Here is a 21897-nt window from a genome sequence, read left to right as displayed (position 1 = left end):
AAGATACATACAGATAGTATCTTACCATGTCACCACAGATAGATACTGTCTGACCATGTAACCATGCTGAGATACAGAAATCATATTTCCGGTAACTCATTCCAACCCATACCATTATTAGCATGAAAAATAGAACTTAAATATAAAAAGGAATATTTTAAATCTCTGTGTGACAATATATTTAAACATTTAATCTTACTGATTTTTGGGTGAAACAAACTTCCTACATTCTTCTTTCCCACCAATGACATTCTTAAATTTACCCAAAAAAACGACAGCCTTTACTACAGGCTACTCTTATGCTGCTTATGTCTTGTTTACAGTGGCATAGCTACCATACAGCAAGAGTCAGCCCAGAAATTATAATTTTACACTTTAGATTAGGCAGGGGCTCATTGCTAAGCTTTGTATAGGGGCCCAATTATTCTAGCTGTTAGGCGCAGCCCTATGGCAAGGCAAATGAGGCAACTGCCTTAGGCCCCGTGCTTTCAGGGGCCCTGAGCTGCTGATGGAAATCAACTTCGCAATGCAATTTTTTTGCCTGAGGCACTGTTCATCACTTGCAGCCTTGGGCCCTGCACATCCGAGGGCCATTTCTGCTAGTTGCACAACTGCTTGTGGATCATGTTTTGAATTTCTTCTTCAAGATATAGTTAGTAGTCAGTAACCATTCACTTCACCGTCTTTCCCTAACTTTCTCAGAAAAATCAGAGCACATAGTTCACATAATTTTGACTGGTCAATATGCAATTGCTTTTGTGATGCAAATGTTTGGGAATGCTTTTTCAAATGAAGTAAATCAGAGATTACAGGCATTTCACTGATCAAGATATCAGTGTATAAAATGTTGTTTTACCAGAAAATCAGAATCTGATGGATGTGATAATAGCGACATAATTTAAGGCTATGCAAAGTGAACAATTCCACCAAAGCCTCAGAATGGCTGGCATCTCTGCATTAAATATATTTAGCTGCAGTGGCAACATCAAAATTATTTCAGTCAGGTAGGGGGTATGAGGCATGTAATCAGAATACTTGGATGACACCAAGTTAAGGAGAAAGCCTGTTACACTGGTATTTTCGAATCATTGTTCTAAGCAGCCAGTTTCAAAATCCCATCAATCAAAATTCTGAAATGAACCTCTAATAAGTAACCACCTGTCTTCATAGGTCACTTCTCAAGGTGTCTGCTTCTTACACTGGTTTCAGTGTAATTTAAAATGTGTCTGCTTCTTACACTGGTTTCAGTGTAATTTAAAATGTGTCTGCTTCTTACACTGGTTTCAGTGTAATTTAAAATGTGTCTGCTTCTTACACTGGTTTCAGTGTAATTTAAAAAGTGTCTGCTCTTTAGACTGATTTGAGAGTAATTCAGTAGGTTTCTACGTCTTAGACTGGTTTGAGTGTAATTTAAAATGTGTCTGCTTCTTAGACTGGTTTAAGTGTAATTTAAAAAGTGCTGCTTTTTAGACTGGTTTGAGTCTAATTTAAAAAGTATCTGCTCTTAAGACAGTTTTGTGAGTAATTTGATATGTGGCTACATCTTAGACTGGTACATATTCAATAATGTTAAATTTCCTAAAATATTATGTCACAAATAATGTTGAATATATTAAATAATTTAAGACAGTGTAACAAGGACAAAATATCTTGATTTACAGTGTTACTGCAGACCCTTTACGAGTACTTAATTTACAACAATTCTGTAGACCGTTTAATGTACATTATTTATATTTAACTTGATTTACATTGATAATGAAACCTATTAAGGGTACTTGATTTAAATAGATACTGAAACCCTTTAAGGTACATTATTTACAATGATACTGCAGACCCTTTAAGATACTTGACTTACATTGATACTCCAGACCCTGTTCCTATGAGTCATAATTTACATGTATAGTCATACTGCTGACCCTTTAGGGGTACCTGTTTCTATGAGTCATATATGTTGGTAAAAGATTCTTTTTCATTTTCTCATACAAAAGCAAAACTCAAATTATCAATGATTATAGGTCAGGGGAAGAAATATTACGTGTCATTCTTCAGTGCTCCAATCCAGGGTCAAATGGAATTAATTACACGTCTCCGTTAAACCCACTTTACTTCTCATCTATCAGACATGGTGCATACCCCAACACTGAAGAGACTGTGTTGAAAGTGGGTTTGTCTGAAAAATACCAGTAATTATTATTCTTGAACTTTGCCATGCACTTCAAACCCATTGAAATTTCATTACACTACCTTTTGAATGAAAACTCTCCATTGAAATCTGTACAATGAAATACTGTAAGACCACCAAATAATGACACTGTTCTCTACCAAAATGTCAACGAAGACTATCAATTCCTTAAGGAAAAACATAATTTACTCCTGAATCTATATACCACAGTCAGAATAATATCACAATACTTTAATACGCATATACGTCTCTTTTGATCAAAACTTAAAAAACTCTCTACTTCATACCTTCCAAGGTCCCAGATGTGTTAGGGGCTTTTGGGGACTCAAAAGATGTGTGCTGTGGTCCCAAGGTTGGTCAGTGCATGTTACCCAAAAGAAGCAACATGAAACAATTGAGAATAGGGTTTCAAATTCATGTAAACTGATACAAAATGACTGGAAATTCAAATCTGAAATAAACAAAATAAAATATCTGTTTTCCTTGAAGCATTTAATACACGTACCCAAAAAAAATAGCAAATAGCATTGTCAGATATCATCACTGCACATGCACACAAACTTGTGCCCACACACACACAAAATTACAACAATGCAGATATTAAATTACTACATACACAAGGTTTCTGTCTTTAAAATCAATTGGGCAGTGGTACGCAGACTTTCCTGCTCTTACCAGTTCAGTACAGACGGTAATTTAAGTGTCATTTGCGTATACCATTGCATTTGCTTGAGACTTTCTGATCTCACTAAAAAAAATTCTCAGTGTGGAAAATGATCTTTTTGCATCTGTATTGCTGTGAGGGAATATAAAATATGCAGGTCATAACAATTATATGATATGTAAATACAAACTGTAAATTGTGTTCTGCAACATAATTTCATAAAGTACTTAGGTCATGGGACATGGTCAATACTTGATTGTTTAAACATGTTAATTACTGTTGGGACTGAGCTCTGGATTAATGCATTGTCCCGATGTTGGGTGGTGCTGCTGTGTTTGATGAGGACTAATGCCAATATGGTGTTTGCAAAAGAATAGCATTCCAATACTGACCCTCACAAATTTAAACTCCATCAACCAGGAGTTTTAAAATTTAGTTTTGCTTGATTTTGCAAATGGGCAATCCTTCCCTGAATGACATCTGCATTTCAACATTTTGCTTAAAAAATTAATCATACTTGTACATCATTCCAACTACTAAAATAATTGTGTTTTGCATTTTGTATACAGAGGAAAACATGACTTGACACATTGCTATTGATCATGAAATTGCCAATAATGTTTTTTTTATAATATAGATGGTTTAAACATTGTCATTCAAGGCAAGTACCAGTATGTATATCAACCTGTCTTCAACATGCATCTCTTGGATTTAACTAACTTCATATGAAATATTTTTTCCACTTAGTGTACCTATTCAAATCAGCATAATGCACACAGCAGTGTTCAAAATACTTGACACCACATCACCTTAGCTGTTGTCAGTGCCAAGCAAGTAATCTGTCAAAATGGTGCCTGTTTATTTCTGACCACTATACCACTTAATTGCCTCTATGTCAATCAACTGTATAACTGTCCAAAGGAAGTGTTTTTTATGGGCTAGTGATTATGTGCATATATTATGGAAGAAAAATTTCTCTCTTTCTTCTTTCTCTTTCTCTTCTTTCTCTCTCTCTCTCTCTCTCTGTCTGTGCCTGTCTCCATCTGTCTGTCTGTCTGTCTCTCTCTTATGTAAGAGCATGGGTGTCTCTCAGTTCTCACAAGGGCACAGCTGCTGCTGTAATCGTCTGACTAAATGCCACAGCGGTGTCTTAACATGTTATTGTAGGTATCGCTGTCTTGCCTTTTTCTGAGCAAAATGTGGGACATAGTGAGCATGATGCAGACCTGCCACTTGAGTGGAATGAAAATCATTTTGCCCAAGGAAACAAAATCAGGATTTGGAGGGGGGAAAATCAGGATTCAGAGAAAAAAATCAGGATTCAGAGAAAAAAATCAGGATCAGTGTTTGCAGTCATATATTCTTTGACAAGAGAGTTTAAACACTTTTCTATTTTTGGTAACAGCTACTACATTTAATCACATATTGGCATCAATTTTATGAACGTGAAAGACATCAACTGGATGATTCTATCAGATTTTGGTCATATTCTGTTCAGCAGTTTTTGAGGAAAAGGCATTTCAGAGACATTTCTACTGTTAGTAATGGTGGTAATATTTGATGGTAGATCAGCATCAGTTGTATACATTTGAAAGCCCTTTATTCCAAGATGATCTCTGCCAAGTTTGGTTAAATTGGTTCAGAAGAAGTAAAATTCTGATGCATGGAATACATTATGGCCACATGACTTTATGGCAAGGTGAACTAAAACAATTCATCATAATAAACTTTATGTTAACCCAAGCCCAGGTTAATCAGTAAGCCTTCATTGTAAGTGTCATCAAAAGATAGTACATGAGATGAATAACTAAAGCCTGATGATGTGACAAAAAAGCATTCATCATGAGCAATCTGACCACTCTTCTGATATATCTAACATCAGATCACATTTATGGATGTCATTCTAGTAACCTACCAGGAATTGTGGTTTCCTTGTTCTGACATTACCAAGATATGGAATGTAAAATGATCATGCAACCTTCACTTTAGGGGTCAGAAAAGGGTCACACTCAGCTAATTCTAAATTTACAGGTCACTTCACAATAATTGGTATATACTGAGTAATTAGATAAGGACTATGCTAGTTGTACAATGAACATTGAATTGCATTACATTAAGACAAACTGTCAGTGCTATACTAGTCATACTAAATTTAACAAACATTTGGTTTATACCAAGTCAGAAATCAAAATATGAAAGATATACAAAAGAAAAATTTTAATTGTGAAAGAAGAATAAATAAAATTAACAGCTAATTTAAATTTTTTTCTCCCTGTTATGCAGTATTCCTAATAATGTATTATCTCTCAATGATATAGCACTTCTCATGGTGTAGTTTTCTCTCAATGAAATAGCACTTCTCATGGTGTAGTTTTCTCTCAATGAAATAGCACTTCTCATGGTGTAGTTTTCTCTCAATGAAATAGCACTTCTCATGGTGTAGTTTTCTCTCAGTGAAATAGCACTTCTCATGGTGTAGTTTTCTCTCAATGAAATAGCACTTCTCATGGTGTAGTTTTCTCTCAATGAAATAGCACTTCTCATGGTGTAGTTTTCTCTCAATGAAATAGCACTTCTCATGGTGTAGTTTTCTCTCAATGAAATAGCACTTCTCATGGTGTAGTTTTCTCTCAATGAAATAGCACTTCTCATGGTGTAGTTTTCTCTCAGTGAAATAGCACTTCTCATGGTGTAGTTTTCTCTCAATGAAATAGCACTTCTCATGGTGTAGTTTTCTCTCAATGATATAGCACTTCTCATGGTGTAGTTTTCTCTCAATGAAATAGCACTTCTCATGGTGTAGTTTTCTCTCCATGATATAGCACTCCTCATGAAGTGTTTTTCCCCACTGAGTAGTACTCAGCATGATATAACATTTTGTTATGGAGTACTTGCATGTAATTTTCTCAAATCATGTAGCACTCCTCATGAAGTATTTTTCCCCACTGAGTAGTACTCAGCATGATATAGCATTTTGTTATGGAGTACTTGCATGTAATTTTCTCAAATCATGTAGCACTCCTCATGAAGTATTTTTCCCCACTGAGTAGTGTTCATTATCATGTAGTATTGTTATGAAGTATACTTCTCTCTGTAAAGTAGTACTCATCATGATGTAGTATTTTGTTATGGAGTACTTGCATGATGCAATTTTCTTAAATGATGTAGCACTCCTCTTGAAGTATTTTTCCCCACTGAGTAGTGTTCATGATGTGGTATTGTTATTGAGTACTTCTCTCTGTAAAGTAGCACTCCTCATGAAGTAGTTTTCTCATCACGAAGTAGTCCTCTATTGATCAGGAACACTCATATATTATCCTCATCCTCTCATCATTTTGTTTTTGTCCTTTTATCACTAATTTATAATGCACCAACTTTTCATGCATAAATCAGTTATAATGTGTGTGGCTGTATGTATATTTCAGGAAAATAGAAGGGTATCCTTAATCATTCATGTAGAAACAGATTTTAGATTTTGATTACTGTAATTTCAGCATAGTCAGACCGTGTCCATACAATTATTTGCAGATTGATGTCTGTGACAAAAACAAAAACAAACTGTGCTCAGTGTGGTCCACTGTATCCTATTTACATCAGGTAGATATATTTTGATGTCATCCCTTGAGAAAGCGTTGACATCAGAATTAAGACAAAATGATATTGTCCTTGCATACAGTTTGTCTCAGTCATACCAAATTTTACTTTTGTTTGCATGAAAGGTGCAAACTGACAAGCTTTGTTTTTATCATTAATTTCATTTCACTTAGCACACACAGCCCCATCACGTGCTGCAAAATTTGGGGCACCTCATTTTAATTTCATGCTGTTTTCTCCCCATGGTCATGTTTTGGTTTCCATTGCATAGGGATGAAAGTTGAAGCAGGCCAGGTGACCCAGGCTAAAACTTTAAATTTGCTGGTATGTTATGCGATGTCAGTTCCGGGTCTACATGGTTTTCTGTTAGCACAATGATGTACACCACTTGACAACAGCAATGTACACCACAGGACAATGACTTGTACATGAATTTAATGTTCAGTTACCTCCTCCTCCAACAGAAAGTTTATTGGACAAAATATAACATAATTAATATATATAATTAAATATTATCTTGGACTTTTGATGCATGCACCAGATAACCTTTCACATAATCTTGTATCAAATTCATTTTTTCCTTTCCACATTTGTAATTTCACTCAAAACTGACCGACAGGTCAGAAATTGTTCAGACCTTTTGTAATTGTTCCCATTGTTGAAAATAAATTGTAATTCCCAAAATTCTGAAGACACAAACCTCTAAATCTGCCACACCTGAGGAAGATCAAATGTCAAAAGTCAAAGCCCTGACCCATGGGAGTGACAGAAGAGTTACACAAACTGATAGCAAGACTGGAAACAAAGAGCTGACAATATCAAACATTGACAAATTGCCCAATGTTACAAAACACCAAGGTAGAAGCCACAATTTTGTAACATTATCTTTGTGGAAGAAGAGGAGGTCTACCCAACAGAATACAGTCTAAAATCACCCATACAAATGTGCATTCAACCACAAGCAGTGTGCCATTATGTATCATTCATTAAATCACAGCTGTGAATTACAGATCCAGATCTGGGTTGACATGCAATTACAGCAGATCTATGTACACAGCTAATTTTGAGACAAAAAATTGCAATGTTAAATTTTTACACCAGAAATAAAAAAAATCTACACATATTTGTGTTTTGCTTTTAGACCGTGAACAACTTAAACAGTTTCTATACTTAACTTATTTCAGGAAAGTTTATGTTAAATATATGTAAGGCTGTCAAAACGTCTGCATAGCAACATTTACAGGCATGGATTTTGTACATGCAGTAAAATCTCTCCTAGAAAACCCATTGCTTCTGCTCCCACCCACCTCTTCATCCAGTGAGACTTACACCATTGGCAAACAAATGTACCTTTTATAAAGGCAAAGTTATCCTTTGAATTTAGCACACCCCTTAATTCAGAACCCTTTCCAAGATCAGTGATCCTGTATTACACTTTAGAGTTTTCATACTTTGTTTCAAACTTTAATTCAAAACAGGAGTTAAAATAAAAACAAATTGATTTTTTTTCCTTCATCCTGACCATTGCCCCACTGTGGCAAGGACACAAAAAGAATACTGTGATGAAATCTGACTGACTCATAATGAAGCTGTACAGTTCCTAGGATGATCTGAACAGTAATGAAGTTTTGTACATGCATCTCAACAGGCACTGGGGTAAATCTGCAGAAAATGGAAGAAACTGACCAGACAAAATCTTGAATGAAATATATGAGATGGCACCAGAGAAACACACAATGTACCATGGTTCATCCCTGAACCTCCAGCAGCTTTATAAGTTTTAAAGCAGCAACAAATGCAATTATAAAATACCTGAAGCCTTGACCTTGACCTTGAAATTATGATGCCAGATCTTGAATCTTCTAGTGGCAATATTAAAGTATACAAAATTTCATTAACTTATTTTAAATAGCTCACAAGTTAAAGAGCAGAAAGGAAAATCATACAGAAATGTAAATATATAAATACTAACATGAGACCTTGATACTAAAAGATTGGTCAACAAAACAGCACACAAAAATATAGTAATCATCATACCTTAATCTCAACAGGTTCTCAAGTTTTGAGGGAAAACTTAACATTTTGACACAAGACCCTGAGTTTGAACTTAGGACCCCTGAGAATGGGTTTTTGAAAGATCACATCACACTCATAAGGCTCATAATGCAAAGACAGGTACAGATCCAATTTTTGTCTGAGTGAAAATAAAAATTGAGATCTCTTGAAGGGACTGATGCTCTAATGGGTGAGAAGAATTTCTAGGATGATCAAGACAAAATCATTTCTTCATTTTAACTGCTGAGTGTTGAAACCATCTCAAATATTCTTTCAAGATAATATGATATTCAAATTAGCTGCTGTGGTGAACATAATGGATGTCAGCTTTCACTGAAGACAAAGCAGGCATCATTAGAAGTGTGGTGGTGAAAAATCAAAGTCATAATGACCATCCATTCAGGGGGAATAATGACAACAAGATTTTTAAGATAGTCATCATGGCAGCCATATGCAATATAGAACTGGCACCAGTGTCATTTAGAACCAACTAGGTATCATAAGATGTCTGTTGGTGAAAACTCTCTCCTCGCTTTGATTACATCACCATGCTTCTATAATCTATTGTACACAATCTATCCTTGCTTATGTCATGCTGAAATGCAAACAACAAAACTCCAGATCTGCTATAGCATAATGTAGATCAGGGTCTATGTTATTTGTTCTACTGATTCCTCCTAACAAAATGCACAGACCCAGATATGCCAGTGCATTATGCGATGGCAGATCTTGGTCTGTGTAGTTTGCAGTTGGACTTGTCTTATAAGTGAGTATAGAGGGTATACTGTTTCTCCTGCCTAATTAACTTTTTCATGCCACCATACTGGCACTCCAATGCTGGTACTAAATCAATACTTAAGTTCATGCATTTGTTTTTTGTTTTGTTTTATAAGCAATGTTTAATTAATACTTTGCATTACCCAACAGAACCTTGATTATATTTTGAAATCTCTGCACAAAATGAGACTTCACTGTGAGTTTGACACTCCACACACCTGCTGCTTTTAAGTTAATGTATTTTAAAAACCACACGTGCACAAAGAATGATCTCTGGGTTTGGGGTTAAATATGGTTGGGGGGGGGTCTCCTTTCCACCTCTGGACACTCCTGAGCCTTTTAAGTTCTTGATATATGTAACTAAATCATGTTATAGTCTTCCTTTATTAAAAATAATGAAACCACCTGTCTGTGTCAACCAAACTTCTATGAGAATTAACATAATTGGTCAAGTATAACATGCACTTGACTGTGAACAGTGTTCACATAGCTCTGCCATCTTGTATTACATAGCCATTTTAATCTTAATATGATTGACATGGTGTTCAATATGGATATGCAGTCTGTTTCTGTATTGTGTTCAATATTGATATTCAGTATGTGTTTTTGTATGGTATTCAATATGGATATGCAGTATGTGTTTTTGTATGGTATTCAATATGGATATGCAGTATGTGTTTTTGTATGGTATTCAATATGGATATGCAGTATGTGTTTCTGTATGGTATTCAATATGGATATGCAGTATGTGTTTCTGTATGGTATTCAATATGGATATGCAGTATGTGTTTCTGTATGGTGTTCATTATAGATATTCAGTCTGTTTCTTTATGGTGCATAACATGGATATTCAGTCTTGATATGGTGTTCAATATGGATATTGAGTCTGCATTTCTGTATGGTGTTCAATATAGATAATTCAATCTATGTTTCTGCATGGTGTTTATTATGGATATTCTGTCTGTCTTTCTGAATTTGAAAACCCAGATCTGAATGATTTAAATGTTTTTACTGATATCAGATCATCCATCTTCTATGATGTAGTTAAACAAATTTGTATATATCGAAATTCGTTCTGCATTCCATGCACACTGTAAAGCTAACAAATATTTGGATGCATAAGCATGTTATGAATACAAAATGCAATCTGAGCTTTCTTCTAACTTGAAATTAAGAACTAATTTGATATGGTGTATAAATTCATTTCAGCATAACAGTTTTGGAGAATCTCTAGTCTATAAATAAAACGTTTGTTCTCCTGTCTTGAAACAAAACACATTTCAAGCCAGCAGACAAGTGTCAACACAGCTTGTTCAACTTAAATCTTTACATGCAGGCTCTGTTCTATTAGGTGAAGTTGTGGGATTCTTGTACAAGTGATTGTGGGATTCTTGTACAAGTGATTGATTGTGGGATTCTTGTAAATTTGATTCTGAAATTCTTGTACATGTGATTGTGGGATTCTTGGGCAAGTGACTGCGGCATTCTAAGGCATGCAATTGTGGAATTCTAGGACATGTGACTGTTGGATTCTAGAACATGTATTTGTGTGATTCTATGATATTATTGTGAGACTCTCAGATAGGAGATTTTGGATTCTAGGATATTATTGTGGGATTCTATAACATGTGATTGTGGGATTCTTGGACATGTTAATTGTGGAATTCTAAGACATGTGATCGTGGAATTTCTAAGACATGTGATCGTGGAATTTCTAAGACATGTGATTGTGGGATTCACAATAATATCTTAAAAATATGCCTACAAAAAAACAGAACATATTTTTACGAGCCCTGCATTTATTTATTTGTTAAATCCCTCTTACATTTAGAAAATTCCCCCTTTTTACTTAAAACAAGAGGAAATTTCCATCCAAAATGTTTATTTAAGAGTAGACCCTGTAAGTGTACATATAAACCCTAATCTACCTGTGCATTATGCAACAGAGTCTCTAGATCTACATGAGATTTTCACAGTTGACTGCTCTTTCTACTTGGCTACATATGGTATAATAATTTTTGTCCTTTATTAAATATTTCAAAATGTTCACATTTGCTAAAATGTGACTTTACTTACCTTCATATTCTTCATCTGCATCTTTTGCGGACACCGAACTATGGGCCACTTTTGCCTTGACACTGTGAGATGAGTTCTCTCTGTCATCTGACATTTTATTACTTTCCTCTTACATTCTTTGGTACATCTGTGAACATAAATAAGTAATATACCATAGTTTTCTTGTAATTATTATCAGTATTACCTATAATATAGTATTATTATTATTATTATTATTATTATTATTATTATTATCTGATCTAGCAGATTCAACATTTCAAGTAATAATTGTTCCTCAGGACCTAAAAATATTGCTCAAGATATAAACATGCAGCCTTTTGATTTCTTAGAATATTTTCAAGTATGTTTTGTCACTGAGTGAAGTTTTGTGACTGAGGTAATTGGATGTTCATTCTATACATGTATGCACAGCAAACATGGGGTTTATGGGAAGGAGGTGACAGCTTTGTTTTATTAATATTTATGTTGTATGGGTAGCAATTATTTTTCTAAATTGTATACTTGCATACACTCAAGATAAAAACAGTTATGTATCTCAGCCTATAAGCCCAGATGGCCAACCTTATAAATTTTAAGAAAAATTCTTCCCTTACAAATTTCCCAGAGTTTTATATGGATTTTTTAAAGGCTCATTACTAAGTACAAAATTTTCATGGTAGAATTACTGATACTATAAACTTTTAATCTGAAATTGTAATACACATCTCCATGGGGGATTGGGGGGAGGTGAATAGGCCCATTCTTCTGCATGTCATGTGAAGCAATTAATGGCCATAGAAACTGCAGTGGTTTAGTGGTTAGTGTACCATGTCAACTACTGTAGGGCATTCTTGGGCAAGGCACTTTACTCCAATTGCCATGGCACTAAATAACCCACTATTTATGTGCCATAAAACACCAAATCCAAGTGAATACATGTGGAAATAGGTTTCTATTATTGCACTTATCCGTTTAATCTTTTTAATGCTCATGATAAAAGCTATTCCTTTCTGTACAGATCCATCCTTGATGCAAGCTTCTGTGTCGAGAAAACTATATTTGCCAGGGCTTTATTTTATCAACATGTGTTTGAAATGTGTTTTCAGTCCCACACCTAAAGAATCAGGTATTAATTTCATTATTGAGTATTCTAAATGTCAAGCCTGTAAAAGGATTGAAATTGCATCAGTAAACCACTGTCCAAATTTCAGTTACAAATAGAATAAATAGGATAAACTTTCAGAAGACTCTTATTACTAAATTTTACTTTTCATTATCAACCAATCATGGCTCTTCAAACCTGTATACTCTATGTTCAGCCATTTGCAGACTGGTTTCCATTTTTCCACATAATCATGGTCCTAAAGTCATTCTGGTCAAATTAAGCTAAACCAGGCAGAACTCCAAGAAACTAAATTAAGACTATCAAAAATGCAGAAAGATTAAGAAAAATAAAGTTCCAGTAATTCCAATGAGAGTGACTTTTCACCTTCTGTCAGGGATATCTGTTGGTGGCATCCAAGCATACTTTATCATTGTAACAAAACTTGAAAGGTAAGAGTTAAATCTAATTACCTTATCTTGACCCCTTCCACTCATGTGGGCAAGTGGAGGAAGGGAATCTGGGCTAGAAACTCAAAACATTTGGCTTACATTTTTTTTACATTTAAGTTATCATGGGACCATCTTTATGACTCTTGACAGGAAGATTAATGGAGGAAGCTTAATTCACTGACAGGAATGTTCTTTTTTCATGAGAAAATGCTTCTACAAGTCAAAACTACTTAGGATCCATTACTATCAGCTTATAAGTGTATAATGTTGGCCATTATTAAGGGGCTTGTTAATTTTTTTAAGTGTAAATTTTACAATATCACTACAAGAATTTTGAAACAGCACAATTTCAAGTTTTGTGCAAATTTAAGGATAAAAACTTCATTAACATATCTATTATTTATGTATATTTTTATTTTGCAAATTGCTTATGCAGTTTTTCAAAGTAAAAATTCAACTTTCTTACCATGATTCCTAACCTTATTTGCAACCTTCTTTCCAGCATTTTTCAAAGAGAAGGAAAATAAAATCCAGAAAATGATGACTTCAAATTAGTCATCTCCTAAATTATCTTTTAAGTAAATATTTTTACCAGAATGTACTCATGTTGACCATTATTTATTCCTATTGACCAGTATGTACTCATACATGGACCCCGAGTGGCCAAGTGGTCTAAAGCACTCTCCATTACGGATTACTGCTATCTCACCTCTGTCTGCACTGGTCTGAGTCTTGGATTCAGCCAATGTGGATATGTGCAAAAGCTTGCCAGTAGCTTCTCGTGGGTTGGTGGTTCTTTCTGGGGTTTTCCCAGGTTCTTCCTCCACCATTAATACTGGCTGCCATGTATAGCCTATCATGTGCTGAAAAATTGTGCTAAACCCCACAACAATAACAACAACAATGTATGCATATTGACCAGTATGTACTCATATAACAAATATGTAATTCATACTGACCAATATGTACTCATATTGACCAATATACTCATACTAACCAGTGTGTACTCATATTGACCAGTATATATTGGCCAGTATTTACTCATATTACCCAATATGTACTCATATTGGCCAGTATTTACTCATATCAACCACTATGTACTCATACTGACCAGTATAAACTCATTACTGACCAGTATGTACTCCTACTGACCAGTATATACTCATATAATATCCAGTTTGTATTCATATTAAGCAGTATGTGCTCATAGTGAGCAGTATGTACTCATATGGAGCAGTATCTACTCATACTGACCAGTATGTACTCATATTGACCAGTATGTACTCATACTGAGCAGAATGTACTCATATTAACCAGTATGTACTCATATTAACCAGTATGTACTCATATTAACTAATAAGTACTCATATTAACTAATTCTTTAATCCAAAATCTCTCTCTCTCTCTCTCATGTTTAAAATGAAGCAGGAATCATCAAACAATTGCATATAATAGATAGACAGTAGCTTTTCCAATGTACAGTCCAGCAAATAATACAAGCACATTCTACTTAAAAGGTTTGGAAACATCGAGATCTAGATAAGCAGAACATCTGCATGTTGTACACAGGTAATCTGTTTAAAAGTGCATACAGAAAAAAAATCACACAAAAACAGTGTCATTTTAAACATTTGGTCCAAAGGTGTCAGCATATTGCATACTCCTGTTGTAAGCACAGTCTATGTTGCATGATAGTGTGTTTGATCAATAGAAACTATGATATTGGTTCACGTTCCAAATGTTCTGTGCACCTTCAAATTTATAGTACCTATTACTGTTAGAACACTCACTCAAAAACTGAGCCATATAACAAATGCAGACTAAACTAGTCTTGGTCACTAAGCTGCATTGAAAAATGCTTCATTATGACTCTGATGATTAAAACAGTCTCAGTGTACATTTTGTTAAGCAGTGTTCACAAAAACCACTGCTGAAATTTTAAAAATGTATTTAATTCCAAATCTGGGAATGAAATACCCAATTTATATTCGATACAGAGCATTTTATTGCAAAACGTAATAATCTGGTCCAAATTTTAAAGTTGCATTGGTATATGTGATGAGCAATTTTGTTGATATGTTGGTTTTAATCCAGCTAGAAAAATGCATTATGTATGTGTGTGTGTGTCTGTCTGTCTGTATGTATGTATGTATGTATGTATGTATGTATGCATGTATGCATGCATGTATGTATGTATGTATGGTGTGTATGTTTATATGACACATCAGCAAAATCCTGGTTATGTTAAAAATTCTAAAACTATAAACTGAAATAAAACATTTTTTAAACATTAGCGATACAGCAACAGAAGTAATAGTATAAATTCTAAAGACTTCTAGCTCTTTTATTTCATTAATTTTACTGTTAACATGTTTGAATTCTGTATAAGTGTATGGAAGTGGCAACTAATGGAGGATGGAATCATGGTGGCTCAGTGATTGGAGTGCCAGACTTGTGACCAGAAAGGTTCAGGTTCAGATCCAATGACTGGATCAGCCCAGGATGTCTGGGACTGTGAGCCTTTGGGCAATACATTTTGATCCAACTGACTCAGTAGTTTAAAAAAAAAGCCCTTTCTTTGCTTTGCCATAAATCACCAAAAACATAAAAAAAATCCAAAACATCTCCTTCAGTATAGTGGAAAACAATTTATTGAAAAATAAATCCATTCTAAAAACTTGTAAGTACTAAATATTTAATTTCAGTGTTAGCATAACTGACACAATATACACAATGCATGCATTTTTAGAATATTTACTGCCAGTACAAACAAGGCCAAAAGACCTGTTCAAGCTGGAGAAAGTAAGAAGTCCCCTGATGAGAAATTAACTTCTCACTGTGGGATGTCCAGACCTTAGTTTCTGATGCCATAGTTACCCATCTAAACACTCATATGTGATGCCATGGTTACCCATCTAAACATTCCTGATGCCATAGTAACCATCTAATATTCCTATCTGTCTAAACAATTGTGGCTTTTTGAAGACTTGTATCCATAATGGGCAGTCAGACAATAGCTAGGTAAATTTAGCCAATATAATATGAATATTCTGTCATAGCTAGATTATCCTATACATAATGGATACTCTGTCATGGCTAGGTTTTTCTATATAGAATGGATACTCTGTCATAGCTAGGTTATTCTATACAGTATGGATAGTATGTCATAGCTAGGTTATTCTATACAGAATGGATATTCTATCATAGCTAGGTTATTCTATACAGAATGGATATTGTCATAGCTAAGTTATCCTATACAGTATCAATATTCTGTTTTGGCTAGTTTATCCTATACAGTATGGATATTCTAAATTATGTTATCCTATACAGTATGGATATTTTGTCATAGCTAGGTTATCATATAGAATATGGATGTTCTGTCATAGCTAGGTTATTCTATACAGTATGAATATTCTGTCATAGCTAGGTTATTCTATACAGTATGAATATTCTGTCATAGCAAGGTTATCCTATAAAATATGGATGTTCTGTCATAGCTAGGTTATTCTGTATAGATTGGATATTATATCATAGCTAGAATATCCTAAACAGTATCAATATTCTGTCATAGGTTATTCTATACAGTATGGATATTTGGCTAGTTTATCCTATACAGTATGGATATTCTAAATTATGTTATCCTGTACAGTATGGATATTCTGTCATAGCAAGGTTATTCTATACAGTATGGATATTGTCATAGCTAGGTTATCCTATAGAATATGGATGTTCTGTCATAGCTAGGTTATTATATATAGTATGGATATTCTGTCATAGCTAGGTTATCCTATAGAATATGGATGTTCTGTCATAGCTAGGTTATCCTATAGAATATGGATGTTCTGTCATAGCTAGGTTATTATATATAGTATGGATATTCTGTCATAGCTAGGTTATCCTATAGAATATGGATGTTCTGTCATAGCTAGGTTATCCTATAGAATATGGATATTCTGTCATAGCTAGGTTATTATATACAGTATGGATATTCTGTCATAGCTAAATTATTCTATATAGATAGCACCAATTTAGAGTGACATGGCCTTATAATGAAGTACATCATACATATAATCTGAATAGTATGTAATGAAATAGGAACCACTGCATAACTACCATATTGCAAAAAACTTGTTATAATGCAGGGTTTAATGGTGAGAAGAATGTTATTATTTGGGGTTTTATTATGAGAAGTATGTTATAATTCAGGTCCTTACTGCAATTAGCATGTTTTAACTCAAGGCCATATTATAAGAAGCATGTTATAATTCAGGGTTTATTGTGAGAAGCATGTTATAATTTAAGTCCTTATTGCAATTAGCATGTTTTAATTCAAGGCCATATTATGAGAAGCATGTTATAATTCAGGGTTTTATTATAAGAAGCATGTTATAATTCAGGGTTTTATAATTATTGTGAGAAGCATGTTATAATTCAAGTCCTTATTGCAATAAGCATGTTTTAACTCAAGGCCATATTATGAGAAGCATATTATAATTCAGAATTTTATTATGAGAAGCATGTTATAATTCAGGGCCTTATTGCAATTAGCATGTTATAATTCAGGGCCTTATTGCAATTAACATGTTATAATTCAGGTCCTTACTGCAGTTAGCATGTTTTAACTCAAGGCCATATTATGAGAAACATGCTATAATTCAGAATTTTATTATGAGAAGCATGTTATTATTCAGGGCCTTATTGCAATTAGCATGTTATAATTCAGGGCCATATTGCAATTAACATGTTATAATTCAGGGCCTTATTGCAAGAAGCATGCCATAATTCAGGGCCTTATTTAGAGGGACTGCTGGTTATATATGGAAAACATTTAGGATGAACTATAATAAAATCGCAATTATAGTAAAGTACTAATTTACATATGTGTGTTAATGAAATCCATTACATTTTTTCTAAGTCATATGAAAATCATTTTTACCAAGTTAATTTCAGTCTCCCTTGTTATAAATGTAGATATTAAGTACAAAATCCTATGGGGTAAACATGCACTCCATAAAAGTGAAATTGTTATTACTATAAATGTTTGAACTAATACCTTATTTCAATTTTGTATGAGAAACTTAACTAACATTTTTGAGGAGAAAAATAAACTAATTGCGATTTTTTTTCTCAATAGTAAATATCTAAAATTAGGAAAGTTGACCAACTCTCTTTCTCTCGCTGTTTCTGTCCCTATCTCTCTGTCTCTCTCGCTTGCTCACTCACTCATATATACCAGAAGATTCTCAGGTTTGCAAGCAGGAAATCAACAAATAAAAGTATCAATGACTCATTAACTATGGAAGTAAATCTTCTCCAGGTCTTTTGCTCCAATTCAAATGCATTCCGCTTCACTGCCTTCTCCACCACTCAAGCAAAAAACAAGTAAAAGTATGCAAGCAATCCAAATACCGGTAAGACAATTTGTCAAAATCTTGACTGGTTCCTTGCTTTATATTTTTTTCTTAACAAATCAATGACCTCCACCCACAAAATAAATTAGCACCTGTTTACTGACCATTAAAATCACTTGAAACACTACCAGTGTGCAGCAAAGCCAAATAAATGAGAGTTTTATAGTAGATTACCGGTAATTGATGAAGGCTTGATGCAAAATAGTTATCCGTGCACCTATTCCTTTCATGAAAAGGATGGAATTCTACCATTTAGAGCTCTCACCCCATGTTAAATAGTCTTATATGTAGGCACTAGTCCAGCGTGGTTGACTTGTGAGATTAATGTCCAATGGGTCTCAGTGACTATGACTTATGGTCAAGGTACATGCAGTTTTTAATAAACTTTACTATGCAGAATCCAATATTATCTTCTTACTATTTAACCCCTCTTAAAAGACCACCCCTTCTGCCAAAACAGTATGGTCTCTCAACACAGGTGGTCACTATAAAAGATCATACCACTATATAATCAATATATCTGTGCCTTGAGAATATGGTCTTTCAAGACAGTAATTTTCAATAGCAGTGGTCTTTCAAGTCAGGTTTTGCTGTATTCTTAACATGACCAGAAACTTTGACTTCTATTTCCCAAAATCTAACGGTATCCTTATTAGCCTAAGTGCATGCTGTCTCCAAAGTTTGGTCAGGAAACTTACTCAGAAATAAAAGTTATTCTTCAAGACCCATTTTTCTTCAAGTGCAAATGACATCTGACCCCAAATCAATAGGTTTCCTCCATACCATTAGGTAGAAGAGCTCCACAAATTTTCATTAAGGTAAATTTTCTAGAACTAAAGTTATAATGCAAAACTATTTTTCTTCCCTCAATTTACAGTGACCATGACTATTGACCTTCTGACCCTGAAATAAGTAGGTTTTCTCCTTACCCAAGTGTAAGTTTTCCACAAAGTTTGGTCACAATATTGTACATGGTGGAGAACTCGTGTCATTGTGCAAAACTTTATCAGGAAACAGACATCATAATCAAATAATGATGGGTGTATAACATATATAGTCTACTTACAATATCAAACCTTTGCACATTCTTGATAACATCATAATAACACATTTACATTGTATAAAATTACTATGCTTACAGATTTACAATGATGTTACTTGCATACATGCAGTTCCTTACCATTTCAATGGAAAACTTGTAACAATTTAAATAAGACCTGATTTGCATATCATTTCTTTTTTGTTTATATTTTGTTTCTCTTTTACAATCTCTTTTCTGAGTTCCTTTTACAGCTGGATTTACCCATCATTTTAATACACAGGAAACTAAGTCAGGGGGAGAGAGCCCACCAGCAGCCAACATCAAGCTAAAAACCTGCTTGGGCAAGCCAAATTTTTAGCCATTTGTGCCCCGATATTTTATTAAAAGAATAAAAGAAACAATTCAGATTTAATTCCAGTTTTTTATGTCTTGATTGAAGACAAATTGTTTATGTTCAATTTTTTTTCAACCCTACCTTTAAAGGTAAGGTATCAACAAAATATCTGGCCAACTTTTCAAAACAAGGCATAGATAATTTAAAAAAAAAGTTACACAGGATTCAATTACAAAGGAATGGTTTTGGTTTTGCTTAAAATAACAAAATTTGTTTTTGATAATGAGATATATGTACAATTTTACCTGACAAAGAGGCATTCAGTTCATCCCCCACCCCTTCTATATGCGCCACTGAAAGAATTCAAAATAATGAAGGCACACACTTTTAAATCTCCGGAAGAAGATCCTTGACTTGATAATAGACTGTGATAATTTGAGTCTTTTTCAATGTAACCATCTCAGACACCTTTTGTTACTGGTATCTTAAGAGATCTTGAGGATCTGATGAAAAAATGTGGGAACCAGACCTATTAATTTCTCTTTGAGATGAAATGGATAGAATTAAAGGGGTTTCACTGTGGGCTTGTTATCTGCACTTGAGACTGGTAAAAACAGACCTGAAATTTAGCTAAGGCTTATGAAAATGAGCACTAGTAACAGTCTATCTGTGAGGAATGGAGTATCAGCTGAACATGTTGAGAAAAAAGGTAGCAAGAGTGAAATAAAAAGAAAAATAGGAAATCTGTCTGTCTCTCTCCCTTTCTGTCTCTCTCTCTCAGATGAACCAATGTTAGCCCCCCATTTACCGCAAGAATTCCCCTCTATCGCTTCTGCTTAAGTTTGGATACATACTGAGTAAAATCTGCACTGTCAATCTTCAGTTTTCTACATTTCTTTTCTAAGTAATTATTAGGAAAAGAACCCTAATGATGCTTAATGACAGCTATAAATGTTAAGAATATGACTTCAAAGAGCATTAATTACACCTAAGGGCAGTTATAGATGTCAAGAACAAGACATCTACGAACCCTATTGATACCAAAGGCAGCTACCTATAAATGTTAAGACTAGGACTTCAAAGACAGCTATATACATGTTAAGAACTGGACTTGAAAACTCTAACACCACCTGGTGATAGCTATACATGTTAAGAATATCACTTCAAAAAACCCTAATTATACCTAAAGACAGTTAGAGATGTTAAAAATATCACTTCAAAAAACCCTAATTATACCTAAAGACAGTTAGAGATGTTAACAATATCACTTCAAAAAACCCTAATTATACCTAAAGACAGAGTAAGAGATGTTAAGAATATCACTTTAAAAAAAACTAATTATACCTAAAGACAAAGTTAGAGATGTTAAGAAAAGCACTTCAAAGAACCCTAATCATACCTAAAGACAGAGTTAGAGATGTTAAGAAAAGCACTTCATTGAACCCTAATGACACCTAAAGACAGAGTTACAGATGTTAAGAATATCACTTCAATGAACCCTAATCATACCTAAAGACAGAGTTAGAGATGTTAAGAATATCACTTCAATGAACCCTAATCATACCTAAAGACAGAGTTAGAGATGTTAAGAATAGCACTTCAATGAACCCTAATCATACCTAAAGACAGAGTTAGAGATGTTAAGAATAGCACTTCAATTAACCCTAATGACACCTAAAGACAAAGTTAGAGATGTTAAGAATATCACTTCAATGAACCCTAATCATACCTAAAGACAGAGTTAGAGATGTTAAGAATATCACTTCAATGAACCCTAATCATACCTAAAGACAGAGTTAGAGATGTTAAGAATAGCACTTCAATTAACCCTAATGACACCTAAAGACAGAGTTACAGATGTTAAGAATATCACTTCAATGAACCCTAATCATACCTAAAGACAGAGTTAGAGATGTTAAGAATAGCACTTCAATGAACCCTAATCATACCTAAAGACAGAGTTAGAGATGTTAAGAATAGCACTTCAATTAACCCTAATGACACCTAAAGACAAAGTTAGAGATGTTAAGAATAGCACTTCAATGAACCCTAATGATAACTAAAGACAGCTAGAGATGTTAAGAATAGGACTTCAAATAATTAATATCAGTAACTTAGTAAGATCTGGATGGGTGAATAGACGATACTGGAGGAATACTGTCTTGAAGAGATGGAGGGGTGAATGGAGTGTACTGGAGGAATCGATACTGCCTTGGGGAAATGAATGGA

General features: G+C 34.1%; 1 protein-coding gene across 1 annotated transcript in view; it reads right to left on the bottom strand.

Moving 5' to 3' along the window:
* LOC149791850 (transcription activator GLI3-like) overlaps positions 1–21897 on the bottom strand; it is a 213162-nt gene that overhangs the window by 137338 nt on the left and 53927 nt on the right. Inside the window, exon 2 of the mRNA XM_089970358.1 lies at positions 11349–11475. Within this exon, the coding sequence (XP_089826484.1) occupies positions 11349–11442 (94 nt within the window). The 5' untranslated portion in view covers positions 11443–11475. The remainder of the gene's footprint in view (positions 1–11348; positions 11476–21897) is intronic.

Source organism: Sinohyriopsis cumingii, chromosome 9 (genome assembly GCF_028554795.1).
Source record: "Sinohyriopsis cumingii isolate HCF-2022 chromosome 9, ASM2855479v2, whole genome shotgun sequence".
Taxonomy (NCBI): Eukaryota; Metazoa; Mollusca; class Bivalvia; order Unionida; family Unionidae; genus Sinohyriopsis; species Sinohyriopsis cumingii.
The sequence above is the reverse complement of the archived record's forward strand: the minus strand, read 5'-3'. Positions and strand labels throughout refer to the sequence as shown.